The 15,613-nt window shown below is 37.4% G+C and overlaps 1 protein-coding gene across 9 annotated transcripts in view; it reads right to left on the bottom strand.

The window, feature by feature from the left end:
* LOC127524687 (NLR family CARD domain-containing protein 3-like) overlaps positions 1-15,613 on the bottom strand; it is a 57,380-nt gene that overhangs the window by 6,872 nt on the left and 34,895 nt on the right. The window contains exon 10 of one of the 9 annotated variants that reach the window (XM_051916453.1): positions 22-105. The exons of 7 other annotated variants lie outside the window; for them this stretch is intronic. In XM_051916453.1, the coding sequence (XP_051772413.1) occupies positions 74-105 (32 nt within the window). In that variant the 3' untranslated portion in view covers positions 22-73. One more of the 9 variants, XM_051916452.1, reaches the window with a different exon arrangement.

Raw genomic sequence — 15,613 nt, forward strand, 5'->3', positions numbered from 1 at the left:
TAAAACCACACAATTACTGACATTCTGTCCTGATTTAATTGAGTAAATCCACTTAAACATGTCAAACTGAAGTTCACTTCATCATTTGTGTGTGGAGGACCAAACCTGCAAAAACAATAAATAAATACATACATTAATATATGAAGAAATGTAAAAAAACAAAAATACATAAATGATTAAATAAACATACAAGGAAATGTGAAAAAATAAAAATAAAGGAGTATTTATACCTTTATTTCCATTTATTAATTGTATTTATTTTTTCATTTATTTATTTCCACTTTTATTTATTTCCACATGTATTTAAAGGTATAAATACTCATTTATTTTTATTTTTCACATTTCCTTGTATATTTATTTGTTTTTTATTTGTTGTTTTTTTTTTTTTACATTTCTTCATATATTTATTCATTTATTTATGGTTTTTGCAGGTTTGGTCCTCATATTTGTGTTGAACTGAAACAGTGTATGTTTAGTTCCCAGCATGCTTTGCTCTGGTCTGGATCTATTACAGAATCTCGAGTTCAGATCTGACGAGTTCATGTAGGATTTGTCTCAGATCTGAACTTGATTTAGGATCTTCTCCTCTCTCACAGAATCTCATCTGTAGTTGTGAATCTTAAAGCCTCCATCAGTTCGGTGATCGACTCTCAGGTCTGTTACCAAGAGCAGCTGCTGTGAAGAAACGCTCCAGATTAAAATGGAGGATCAAAACAGGTGTGATTTTAATGAAGAGCTGCAGAAAGACAAGTTTGATCAAAGCCTGTCACTGTATTTCATGAGTCTGTCATTGTTCATCAGTGTTTTGTGTCAAAGTGCAGCACATCATGTGACCCTCACAGAGTTGGTTTGGATGTTGATATTTGACAGATATTCAGACACGAGGATTTTCAATAGATTCTCGTGAATTATTATAATGGTCTTATCTGAAAAGTATTATACTGTAGAACTGAACACTGTCACCGTTTATGAGTTTTAATCCTTTTTAATGTGTAGAAACATGTAGCGCTAGCGCTTAGCCCAGATAGAGACCGTCTACAAACAACACGAGGAAGAAAAAACATTAATCTGATTTTGTTCACTTTGAAGCAGTCTGTTGAACACACACACACACACACACAGACACACACACACACACACACACACACACACACACACACACACTGTGAGCAGCTCTACAGAAAGAAACTGTCATTATTCAGCTCAGTTCAATGTTCATTCAGTTCAATATCAGGATTGATGGAGTTCATCAGTTGTCAATCAAATCTGAATAAGCTCTTATGAACCGTCACTGATATCACTAAGATAAATATAAGAATCTTTTAAACTCCAGCCAAGCTCAAGATCACAGTGGCATTGAGAAGAAGATGTTCTGATGTTGGTTTAAGAGTCAAAAGTGATGCTGAAGATGTTCCTGAAACTCAACTATTGTGAGAAATCTCTCAAAGCCTCCTAAAAAGTGTGTGTTACTGCCCCCTAGAGGAACATGATGAAGTTGATCTGACTGAGATTGATATTCAAACATTTAATACATTCATTTAAATTCATACAGTGTTCAGTCTCATCTTCACAGGGAGTGTCTTGATACTTGGACCTGAAAGATCATTTACACTCATATATTTATGTCATTTGTAAATCAGGATAAACGCTGCTGAATTAAATTCAAGCCTGTGAGTGAGTGTGTGTGTGTGTGTGTGTGTGTGTGTGAGTGTGTGTGTGTGTGTTGGTTTTTGTGGTTTATGAGGACATTGATATGAACACACGCCACACTAGAGGGACATTTTGTATTATGAGGACAGGGTCGGTGTCCTCATAATTCAGACAATGTAGAAGTGCTTCTATCGCTAGGGGGAGCTCAAAACCAACATTTCAGCTCATGTCCCCATAGCTCACAATGATCTGATTCTGTGTGTCAGCTGTGCATCGAGACAGCGCCCCTGTAGGCGGCTCAATGGTACTGCACCTCCTCATGCATATTCACACGTGTATGGAATCGAGGCTTTTGATTGGCTGATCGCGAGAAGTCCTCATAATTTCGGGTTTTGTCAAACCACTGTGTGTTAATCTAATTGCCACATATTTATAACACTGCCTAAAAAATAACAACAACAACAACAATAAAAACTAAAATAAATCGAATAAAGAGGAATAATCACACAACACCACGCCTTCTTTGATGATCTGTTCTTCGCGCCACTCCCTGTTGCTGAGACAGACACGCGCGGATCATCCAGGTGAACAAACATCAGGTGAGAACTGAGATCAAATTACACCAGCTACACTTCAAGTCTAAAAACGGGTTTAATATTAATTTTATATTACGTTGGTAGTAGTTTGAAATATTCTACAGTTCATTTGACGATTATCAAATGAATTTGCATTAGCAGTTATAAGTTAGCTTTGGTGACACGTGTCTGTATTATTCACAACGCGTGGAGATTTAATTTATTATTAAACTGGTTAATCACGTTATTGCCGTCAACATGTGGGCAGTGTAATGATGGTAACGTTAATGAGGTTGGCGTGTGAATCAGTATAGTTGATGCTCGTTATGTGGTGTGTGTGTCTGTGGCTCACAATAATCCAGTCCCTGTGCAATTCAGGCCTGACGATTATTCAGCAGCCCGAAGCATGCTCATTATTTGTGACTAACTAGTCCTAGTTTAAGCTTTAATTACCCTTTTTAGTTTGCTGTTAGTAATGTTGCGTAGGTGTCTGTAGAGTGTGTGTATGTTAGTAAAATTGATCAATTTAGTGACAGCTGCAGTGTGTTTGAGAAAGAGGAAAGCAGCATGATTAAAACACACACAAGGTCCATGTTTTTACTGTTTAACTAGTGATACTTCCTGGTATTACATCCTGCTATGTAAATAATAATAATAATCGTTATTGTTAATAATTTTACTGTTATAACAAATAAAGGTGTAAAACAGTTGATTAGGTCAGTGAAATCTAAAAGTCATGTTGTAAAGTGATTAAAAACATCATGTGGCCTTTGCAGGAGACGGCAGCTACAGCGTCCCGGAGGACCAAATTGAAACCCAAAGAAGAAGCAGCATATTTTCATCCATCCTTAAAGATAATAAAATATATAAATGCATTTAAAGGTAACACAGGCCCATGTTTAAGTATTGTTTTAATTCGCCCCTTTTCCTGACTAACGTGTCCTTTGATAGGTCGAGGAGTGTTCAGTTGTCACCACTTCCAAAAAGGGGACTTCCTTGTTGAATACAGAGGAGAAGTCCTTAATAAACAAGAATATGAAAGAAGGCACAGAGTTTATCATCGTGCACTTGAAGTATTTTTCTTTGAATTGCGCTATAATATGGTAAGTATATTACAGTACCTCATTTACAATGTCTTGGAAAATGTACAAAGCTGCAGGTCAACCAGAGATACAAAGTCAGCTTTTTCTGACTCTATTCCAGTAGCAGTAATGATGAACTAGGATGAAGACTGGCCGGAAACATGATGTAATTATTCAGTGAAACCTGCGATGACTTATGAGATTCAGTCAGTGTTATTACAGCATGCAGTTAGTGTTGTGTTCTTGCTGTTTCAGGATTGATGCTGCCAGAGATGATGATTCTTTGGGCAGACTTGTGAATGATGACCACAAGAACCCCAACAGTAAAATGAGAACGATCACTGTGGACCGGAAGCCCCATCTCTGCTCATTCGCAGTAAAGGACATCAGTCCCGGGGAGGAGATAACGGATAACTATGGGGATTGGCCATGGAGAAGCAAGGTATTTACAGAAATGATTTTTTTACCTGCATAGTTTTCTGAGCAAATTAATCTTCAACATATGGAGTGGTTTTGAATGTTCCCAGTATAGTCAGAGGTTTTAAAACACTGTTGTCATAAAACATAGGTTAAACTCCAAACAACCATGTTGCAAATGGAAATATTATGTAAACCTAAAGATATTCATGCTACTCTAAATGATTGCTCTTTGTGATTTTAAGCGATGTTTGAGTTTGAAAGTGCCTATTGTACTCTAAAACTTTAATCTATTTATACTAATCTAAACACCGTTTACCTATAGAGTATGTCATTGATGTGGAGAAGTTAAAGTAGTTCATTTTGAATCCACACAGGTGACTTCTGAGACAGAACAGTCTTATGGTTTGGTGATCCTCATCAAGCCTTAATGACACTCAGCAGGAACTTTATTTGTCTTAACTTCAGTGTTATATAAGGGTTGATCTATCCGTTTAAAAGTGAAAATGCAGTGTTATTTCACATTTGCTTATTAGATTTCTCTAGTAAGCTGTATTTATATGAACAGTAATATTAGTAGACTTCCTGAAAAATAAGTTAAGCACTGTTTATTTCATTTGAATCTTTGTTTTATTGTATTTGTCCATTTCTTTGTACTCTTTTCCATGTATTTATTGTATCTTATAAACAATGCATGCACACTGGTGCATTTACAAATAGATGTTTTATTTTGTTCAAACATTGCAGTTTCTTTTGCTATAGATGTTTTATTTTACATTTTGGAATATGAAGCAGTGTTAATTTTTTTTCTTCATGAAAACGCAACAAAAAGAACAGATAAGAATACTGTTAAAGTACCAGATCGATAAGCAGTATCGGCAAGAGAAGTAATATGTACCATTTAAGTTTTGGCAAAATGATGCAGAATCTCCATTCGTTGCTTAGTTTGACTTTTCATGCTGACAAGATACTGTCCTCACAAAAAGCCATACCAGTGAGGACTGTGTGCTGGAGTACATTCTCACACATGTTAACTGTTAATCTATGAATTCACCTGTATTATCTGTTATTCTGCAATTAATGTTCCCTAAACTCCTTTTCTCTCTCTCCCACAAGATCTGTACACCTGATCCTCAGCTGACACTTTATGACACTCAACAGGTAATGTGTTTACCACTGGAAATATGCATCCATTTCTTATGTCCTTTAATTGTCGAACACATATTGATTTCTACATCGAGTAAATGGTTAGTTATAAGAATGTTTTATTAACATTTGTCTCATATTTCTCATAAAGCAGTACACATGATTTCCTGCTTATCTGTGTTTACAAATGTTTAAAAATATTTCATAGGTGATATCTGAGACAGAACGACAGTCCAGTGGTTTGGTCAGCTGTGAAGCAGACGATGGATCAGAGGGGGGGTGTGGGTGTGTGTGTGTGTGTGTGTGTGTGACCTAGAAAGGGTTTGACTAAGGTAAGGGAACCCTGCTCCTGAAGAGCCTGTGCCCAACAGAGTTTAGGTTCCACCCTAATATAAGGGTGTTTTCACACCTGAGCATTTGTTTCAGAACCTGGTGTGTTTCCTCCCTTGGCTCAGTTCGTTTAGGCATATGTGAACACGGCAATCGCGCTCGTGCCAAAACAGTCGCTCCAAGATCGACTGAACGAGGTCGTCTTGGCCCGATTGCAAACAAACTCTGGAGCGGTTCGCTTGTGGTGTGTAAACAATCCGTCCCAACGGACCAACAAACCAAACGATATCATATCTCATAATGGGAAATGTGTTTATAAAATGCAGCAGTGTTTGATTCTGTGATTGAGCACATTAGTTACTGCAGTTAAAACCAGAGAGCACCTCTTCATCTTAAAATGTTGTGTAATCACGCTTATCCGTGCAAGAACGCTGTCCCGGCGAGCTGTTGATTCCCGCTCTAGCTGCATTATAACAGTCATATAGTGTTTGTGTGTCTCGACACGGTCTGTTAGACAGCGCTGGGAGATACAGAGAGAGCGCGCTTGAATTAGTGTGAATGTGGTACATAATTTAACAGCGGGAATGACTGCTACATTCCTATAGTGTTGGTGTGTGTCTCGACAGTAGCTACTAAACAAGCCACAATATGCTCATGAAGCGAACCTGTCAAGGGTAAGGGTAGATGTAAGGGTCAGTATTTTGTTCTTATAAGTATATAAATATATTTTCTTTCTTTCTTTAATATAAGACTCTCCATTTGTCTGCCTGTGTCACACTTTCTCAATGTCTGCCTTGAGTTTTGTTTTACGCTCTAATAATTCATCTGTTTAGTAATTTTTCTTATTTTTCTCATCTTTCTTACACTTTCATTCACACTGATTATACACTGTTATTCCACTCATCACATTTTGAATTTTTTTTTCTTTGCCTGGACCACTTTCTTTTACCCTCAATATATTTGAGTCACTCTCTCCCTCCTGTTTTTCTAGTTACATTCTCTCATTTATTTTTCACTCTTTATTTTTATTTATTTTATTCTGTCCATCCATCATAATTACATTTACACTACCTCTAACACTGCTACTTCAACATTTTCTCTTCCGTCTTTATCGCACATACTTTGTCCATCATTACCTCTCTTTTGTCATCTGTGTGTCTGTCTGTCATATCATCAGTAACACACTCTGCCTCTATTGACCTATCACTTTCTTTACAACTATCTTTTTTTTTTCCTTTGCAACTTTCTTAATTGTTTAAATGCTATTAAAGAAAAAATAAATGAATCACATCAAACGACCACAAGTTTGTTTTATCCTCTGTCTAGTTTGCTCCTGCTGTTGGCATAAAACTTGCCATGATAAACATGTGAAGCCCAAACCTGACCCCTGAACACCGGTAAGTGTATTTTATCAAATTCTCTCTAAATGAATTGATTGACCCAAAAATGAAGATTTACTGATTATTTCCTCACCCATCAAAGATGTATATGGCTTTTTTTGAAGAAGGGCATGTGCATATTTGATGGCCAGGGATTGAGTAAATAAACATTTTTCACTTTTGGGTTAACTTTTCCTTCCTGAAGTTTTTCTTTTTTAGATTTTTCCCCCCCCCCAGAATTCTGAGGAACAGTTTTCCAGTGAGGACATGTCAGATCAGGACTATATACCCGATTCTTTAGACAGTTCTGAAGAGAGCGCAGTTTATTCAGAACTCGAGCATCCTAAACCAATCTCAAACAAACAAAATGTGTCCTGCATTGAATCAACTGCAGAAATTCAAAATGGCAGACAACATCAAGAGAACCTCACAGGTAAACACTCTCTGCTGAAAGATCTGGTTCAAGTATCAGATGTCCACAGTGAAAAAAGGACTGGTAATACTGAAGAAAAGTCTTTAGAGGATAGCACAAGAATTGGGGAAAATCCATGTGTACAGTCATCTAATGTGTCCTCTTCAGTAAACAAAAAGAATTACTGCTACATTTGTGGCAAACCACAGTCAAAATTTACACGTCACTTAAAAATCCATGAAAAAACAAACGTGGATGTTGCTCGGGTCTTGGCACTGCCAAAATGCTCAAAAGAATGCAAAACAATGCTGGACAAACTGAGGAACAAAGGGAACTATGAACACAGTTCAGGTGTTTTAGCGAGTGGGACAGGGTTGTTAAAACTCAGACACAAACCAAAGGAAAAATATAAATCAGAAGATTATGTGCCTTGTATGTATTGCCCTGCCATGTTTCTTCGGAGAGATCTGTGGCGACACGTTCGAAATTGCCTTTCCAAACCAGTGGAGGATCGGGCAGAGCCAGGAAGAACTAGGGTCTTGTCTTTGGCAACAATGTCTAATGCAGCCCCGTGTCAACAGATATCACTGGGTGTTTGGAAGCTGTTGACTGTTATGAAAGATGATGACATCTCTGCTGCTGTCCGGAGTGACTTCTGCACTCTTCAGCTGGCCCAGTCATTTTTCAATAAACATGGACAGGATCCCACTAAATATGACTATATTCGACAGAAGCTCCGGGAAGTTGGTAGACTTCTCCTGATCCTGCGACGAGAGTTTTCAATACAGACTCTTGAGGATGCTGTAAGACCTGCCAATTTTAAGGTGCTTATCCAAGCTGTCAAGAAGGTGTCTGGGTTTAATGATGAAATCACTCCTACCAGACTCCAGGCCTTGCTCTCAAGTTGGGTCACTCATTGCAAAAGATCTGTAACATTATACACTGCAGAGCTTTAATGGCAGAAGACACTGAGGGGATAAGGTCAACCCAGACATTCAGAAAGCTGTACAGCACGAAGTGGGCTGAACTTATTTCCCACACAGCTTTGGCTACCTTGAGTGAGACACACTTTAACAAACCATCCACCATCCCCTTCACAGAGGATGTTCAGTGTCTTCAGCAGCATCTTGAAAAGGTGGCAGATTTAGCATCCGAGAACTTGAAAAAGACCCCATCAGCACAAGCCTATGGGGAACTTTGCAGAGCAGCTCTAGCTAAAGTAATACTGTTCAACCCAAGACGTGGAGGAAAAAAACATCCTTGAAAGGGACACAGCTCCCCTCCATGCGGATGTTGCTGCTGGCCTAACAAAGTTTGAACAAAAACTTTGTGCACGTTTTAGTCGGGTGGAAATTAGGGGTAAACGGGCGCCAAAAGTTGCAGTGTTGCTATCGCCAGATATGGTCGATGCCTTAACACACCTCATAAGGTGAAGGAAAGAGTGTGGAGTCCCAGAAGAAAACTCATTCCTCTTTGGGAGACCAAATTGTTTGACTCCACATCAAGGATAAGATTGTCTGAGGAATTACACCAATGAGTGTGGTGCAAAAAAAACCTGAATTCCTCAGATCAACACAACTGCGAAAGCATGTGGCAACTCTGTCTCAGGTGTTAAACTTAAAAAATCACGAGCTCGACCAAGCTGCGGACTTTCTGGCCCACGATATTCGAGTGCACCGAGAGCACTATCGACTTCCAGAGGCCACAACACCGTTAGCCAAGATATCAAAACTGGTACTTGAAATGGAGAAAGGCTCCCTTGCAAATCTTCAGGGGAAAACACTAGAGGAAACAGAAATCGAAGGTATACAGGATAATCCCTTACATGCAGACCTTCAGATCTTTCACAGGTGTAATATTCATCAAATTTCATTGATCATTATGTGTCATTTGCAATGTAAACTCATTTGATGCTTTTTTGTCAGATAACTTGGACTTTACTGATTCAGAGCAAAGTGAAGACAGTGATGCTGAGGAGACATGCCCACAGACAATAACAGAAATGGGTAAAAGCACATAAATATACAAAGATCAAAACATTAAATTCAACATGTGACATCTACCATATAGTGCACCAGATCTTATACAGTAGTTTCAACTTTAGTGCTTTCAGTTTTAACTGTTTTTGTTTGTGATGTGGATATCTTTCTAGAGATTTGCAGTTTCATCTTATTGTAGAACAGTTTGTTTTTGTGTGTGAATGTCTGAACCTGACACCAGAGCTGAGCTCTACTGTTCATACCACAGGAACGAAGAGAGCTGGGAATCAGGGTATCTTCCGGTCATTCGTTTATTGAGTCAATATTGAAATCAGAAAAATGAGAGAACCACACTTTTTCGTTTTTTATTTAAAAAAATAAAATAAAATTGGCTTGATTTTTCATTTTTTCTTTCTGGGGTTGGAAACAAATAATCAGTTTGAATATTCGATCTCTACATGTGGGCGGGAATGAAACGCCTCTTTCCGCTGATTGGTCAACCAGACATCAAACCATGACATCATCAGTTGTTAATTTTTTTTTTTTTTTTTTTTTTTTTTGTGGAAGGAAATGAAAGAAATTAATACTTTTATTCAGCAAGAATGCATTAAATTGATCACAAGTGACAGTAAAAACATTTATAATGCTGCAGAAGCTTTCTATTTCAGATCAGTGCTGTTCTTTTGAACATTCTATTCATCAAATAATTCTGAAAAGAATTCTACACAATTCTTGAGCATCAAATCATCATATTAGAATGATTTCTGAAGGATCATGTGACACTGAAGACTGGAGTAATGATGCTGAAAATTCAGCTTTGATCACAGGAATAAATTATATTTTACTATATATTCACATAGAAAACAGCTGATTTACATTGTAATAATATTTCACAATTTTACTGTTTTTACTGTATTTTGGATCAAATAAATGAAGTCTTGGTGAGCAGAAGAGACTTCTTTTAATAATAATAAATCTTACTGTTCTAATAATTTTGGCCACACTGTATCTGGTAAAAGAAATGATCACTACAACTTCTGAAAGTGACCAGAAGTGTTTTAGCATTACTTAAAAAGTAATGTCACAAATCCAGTATTTAAATACCAAAAACTCTTTGCTTGAAAATATATATAGTTATATCAACCTAAATCTGAACATCAGGAACATCCAAGACAACAACAACACCTGAAACTAGGGCTGGACTATTAGTTATTTTTGTTATTTTATCTTTGTTATTAAAAAACTACAAACAATAGGACAAATTATTACTTGAAATAGCATTAAAGTAAGAAACAATACAGACACTGAATGATCAAATGGTTTTCGAGATCTCGACGAGGAACCGCTTCTCCCCTCTTCGCGAGGCGGAACGCGACGCAGTAGTCATCGGTGTACATCGTTCGTCACGTCCACGCTACCTCAGCTCGCCCGCGACGAGGATCATTGTGTCCGGACCGCTTCCGACGTACCGACGAGGACATGAAAGGTTCAGTAGATTATTTGCTTTAAATGAATGGTTGATGTCTTGGTGTACTGAACAGAAGCTGCTCTTTATAAATAATTTGAATCTTTTCTGGGAGCGACCTAGGCTCTTCCGTGCTGATGGCCTGCACCCCAGCAGAATCGGAGCTGATCTTCTGTCGGAGAACATCTCCAAGACGCTTCGCACCGTATGACTAGTAAGACTAGAATAGTGAGGTTTAACAATAAATATAAAGGATCTAGAAAAAATCTGATGGTGATCAAACCAGAAACTCGCAAAATTACTGAACAAAAACAATTTCTAAAGCTAGGGCTACTAAATATTAGATCGCTGACACCTAAGGCGGTTATTATAAATGAAATGATCACAGATAATAGTCTTGATGTAATTTGCCTTACTGAAACATGGCTTAAACCAAATGATTATTTCGGTCTTAATGAGTCTTGTCCACCTGGCTACTGTTATAAAAATAAATGCCGTCCGGTTGGCCGTGGCGGTGGTGTTGCAACAATCTATAGAGATATTCTTAATGTTACCCAGAAAACAAACTACATGTTTAATTCATTTGAAGTTCTTGTGCTAAACGTTACACTCTCAGATATAAGTAAAAAGTCGCTACTATCTCTTGCTTTGGCTACCGTTTATAGACCTCCAGGGCCTTATGTTGATTTCCTAAAAGAGTTTGCAGACTTTCTCTCAGACCTATTGGTCAACGTTGATAAAGCGCTGATTGTTGGAGATTTTAACATTCATGTAGACGATACAAATGATGCGTTAGGGGCTGCGTTTACAGATTTACTAAACTCGTTTGGGGTCAAACAGAACGTCACTGGACCCACTCACCGTCTTAATCATACACTAGATTTAATTATATCACATGGAATCAGTCCTACCGATATAGAAATTCTACCGCAAAGTGATGATATCACTGATCATTACCTTGTAACATGCGTACTGCATACTGCTGATATTTGTCAAATTGCGCCACGATATCGACTAGGTAGAACAATTCTCCCGACAACTACAGATAAATTCACAAATAAACTGCCTGATCTGTCTCAGCTGCTCATTGTACCCAAACACACAAATGATCTCGAGAAAATGACTAGCAGTATGTGCACCACTTTCACTAGTACATTAGATACTGTTGCACCGATGAGATTAAAAAAGGTTAGAGAGGAAAATACTGTACCATGGTACAACAGTATTACTCACGCTATCAAAAGAGAAACTCGTAATCTAGAACGCAATTGGAGACAAACTCGTTTAGAGGTCTTCAGAATCGCGTGGAAAGACAGCTCGTCCCGTTATAGAAAGACTCTAAAAGCAGCCAGGGCTGAGCATCTCCGCAAACTCATAGAAAATAACCAAAACAATCCAAGGTTCTTGTTTAGTACAGTGGCTAGATTAACAAATAAACAGACATCACCAGAACAAAACATTTCATTGTTTTTTTATTGTATCAGACCGTCACAATTTTGTTTATTCAAATGGGGAAAAATCTAAGATAACGATAGTAAATTATGGAGTGCCACAAGGATCTGTGTTAGGCCCTCTGCTATTTTCAATATACATGCTGCCACTTGGTGATATTATAAGAAGGCATGGAATTAGTTTCCACTGCTATGCCGATGATACTCAGTTATATATTTCAACACAACCAGATGAAATCTCTAAATTATCCAATCTGACAGAGTGTGTTAAAGAAGTAAAACATTGGATGACTAGTAATTTTCTTCTATTAAATTCAGATAAGACTGAAGTATTACTTATTGGACCAAAAACCTGTACACAGAATCTCTCAGACTACAATCTGCATTTAGAAGGATGTACTGTTACTCCATCCTCGACAGTTAAAGACCTGGGTGTTATATTAGACAGCAACTTGTCCTTTGAAAATCATATTTCATATGTTACAAAAACAGCCTTCTTCCACCTCAGAAACATTGCTAAGATACGGAATATGTTATCTGTTTCTGATGCAGAAAAGTTAGTTCATGCTTTCATGACGTCTAGACTAGATTACTGTAATGCATTACTAGCTGGTTGCCCTGCTTCCTCAATAAACAAGCTACAATTAGTACAAAATGCAGCTGCTAGAGTTCTTACTAGGTCAAGAAAATATGATCATATAACACCAATTTTATCATCTCTACACTGGTTACCTATTAAGTTCCGTATCGATTATAAAGTACTGCTAATGTCCTATAAGGCTCTAAATGGTTTAGCTCCTGTGTACTTAACCGATCTTCCATCGCCCTACAATCCTTCACGCTCTTTAAGATCACAAAACTCTGGACTTCTGGTTGTACCTAGGATAGCTAAGTCCTTTAAAGGAGGGAGAGCGTTTTCACATTTGGCTCCTAAACTCTGGAATAGCCTTCCTGATAATGTTCGGGGCTCAGACTCGCTCACCCAGTTTAAATCTAGATTAAAGACGCATCTCTGTAGCCAAGCATTCACATAATGAATCTCATATCAGATCAATTGCACATGACTATCTTTGCTTAATGTTATGAATAGTAGCTATGCTAATTATTCTCCATTTGCTTTTCCCGTCCTGAGGTGACTAGGTGACTAGAGAGGACATCAGCTTCAGTTTGGATCCAGCCTCTTAAGAAGGCCTCAGATGACCAACTCTTGAAGAGACGGCGCCAACTCCTGCGAGGACTTCAGATGACGCAACATCTGGATCAACGTGAACATTCCCAAATTTCTATATATCCTAATTATTGTTAATATGTAATTCATTATTTCCAGGAGCTCATTGTTTCTACCTTCAATTAAACTGCTAACAGTGATTGTAAATTAAATTGCCTAAATTATTACATTGTTAGCTAACTGCATTCTCTAAATTGTAATGTTGACATCATAGCAATGACAGACGCCCTGGGAGCGCGAGCGCTTGGGAAAGAAGAGTTACGTCCCAAATGACGCACTATACCATGCACTTTATACACTATAGTTGCGTCCCAAATGACACACTATGCACTTATACACTATGTACATATGCACTATGTACTCATCCATGTAGTGTATGAATTTTATAAGCTTATTTTGTCATTAATCATCGGAGTCTGATCCCCCCCCTCCTCCTCAGAAATGTAATTAAAGCTGCAACAGTTGAGTGCATGAAGTGTCCAACATTCCACACTTCGTTTTTTACGTTAATTTAGTGCATCGTTCGGGTATTTAAAGTGCACTTTTTCTTTTTGGAATTTTCTGTGTGAACGCACTACTCACACTACTTAAAAACGTCATAGAATAGTGCATAAGTACGAGAAGTGGGACGCACCGGAGAAAGCGATATGTGAACGGCCCCTCAGACAGCCTTTCTCAACTCAAACATCTCAAACACAGCTCGTTACAGGGGCTTGAGAAACCATGTCTTAACACGTAGAAGTAGACTATATTAAAAGACAAGACAATAAATAATGTCAACATATGAGGAATACTTTCAGCTGTTTTGCTACGAGTAAGCAGTTAGTAGGCAACACTGGATATGTTTAGACATCTTTTGTTTCAATCGGAATGAATTCATTTGATGAATCTGAACGTATGTTTACATGAACGCTAAATAAAGTGATCGGGTTAATGTGTGCGCGTTTGTCACAAGCTTCAAATCAGAATTGATTTATTTATTTATTTATTTATTTATTTATTTTTTGAATCGTAAGGCAAGAGCTGACTTTTTTTTATTATTTTTATTTATCCATATAGCTGCCTGTTACCATGCCAGGTTATTTCCAAATATGTAATTAATTTTTATTTTAGATTATTTTTTTTAATCGGTTGGTGCTGTTGGTTAATGTTGTAACTGCAGTTTTGTCTTGTTCTTATCTCGTTCTAGATTTACTTGAATTGATATTGTGACGTAATATTGTTAGATTAAATAACGTAATTTGAACTTGCCATACCTTGACTTTTAGTGAATTGACGCCACTGAGGGACGGTCCATTGGACGGTCCATTTTCCCTCCCAAATTAAGGCAGTTGAAAAACATGGGACGATGCAAATTATTCTGGCCCACCCACACTTTTAGAGGCCCACCCACCATCACTTTCTGCCTCCGCCACTGGTCTGCTCATTATAATGTTATGAATATATATGACATTCCCAATCATAGTTATTAACAGGGGCGGACTGGGGCAAAAAAGTGGCCCTGGACTCTCCAGCACAAAGCGGCCCATCACACGGTCCACAACACACCTCACCATAAAACCCACCAATGTTTTTTACACCACTTAATAACTTAAAATATAAATGCTATTTGTACAGAAATATAAATGCTATTTTTTTTTATTGTTATTATTATTGAAATGCTTATCATTAATATTAATGAATGACTGGCATACTTCTTTACGTTATAATTTGTCTTTCCTGGTGCACATGGCAAATAGTGAATAATTTAAAAAAATTTCAAATCTCTTTTCCATACAGGAAGTTTAATATCACTAAAGTTCAATACCTGACATTAAACCATCCATAACAATGCTCTGGTTTGGTCTTAGAATGTAGTGCAGAATGTTTTATGGTGCCTTTCTAGTATTTGTCCTTTCAGGGGCTTCGGTCATTTTATGGAATACAGGTCCAGTTGTGGAAAAGTGTAAAAATTCTTATGTTTATGAAAAAATACATCATATTAGAATGATTTCTGAAGGATCACATGACTGAAGACTGGAGTAATGATGCTGGAAACTCAGCTTTGATCACAGGAATAAATTATATTTTACAATAAATTCACATAGAAAACACATTTTTTAATTGTATTTTTGATCAAATAAATTCAGCCTTCCTCTTTCAAAAACATTAAGTCTTAATTCAAACTTTTGATCTCCAGTGTGTAAAATAATGCATGTGAACTAATTAGCAAATTAGCCTATATTTTTATTTTAGATACTTTCCTAACACGGGACATAGGCTACTTGAATATGAAATAGGCTATTACCATGTTTTAGTGTAAATTTAAGAATGATAATTTTCAGATGATTGTGAAATTAGAAATCCTGACAACAGACAGGCTACACAAACATTCACTCTTATCTGACATGCTGAAAACTATAGGCTACGTTAATGTTTCTTTGTTCATTGTGTGACGAATAACATGGCATTAAAATATGAAATTCAAAAAGGCCAGAAGTAGTTGCATCTCTGGAATGA

This window comes from Ctenopharyngodon idella, chromosome 13 (genome assembly GCF_019924925.1).
Source record: "Ctenopharyngodon idella isolate HZGC_01 chromosome 13, HZGC01, whole genome shotgun sequence".
NCBI classification, from domain to species: domain Eukaryota; kingdom Metazoa; phylum Chordata; class Actinopteri; order Cypriniformes; family Xenocyprididae; genus Ctenopharyngodon; species Ctenopharyngodon idella.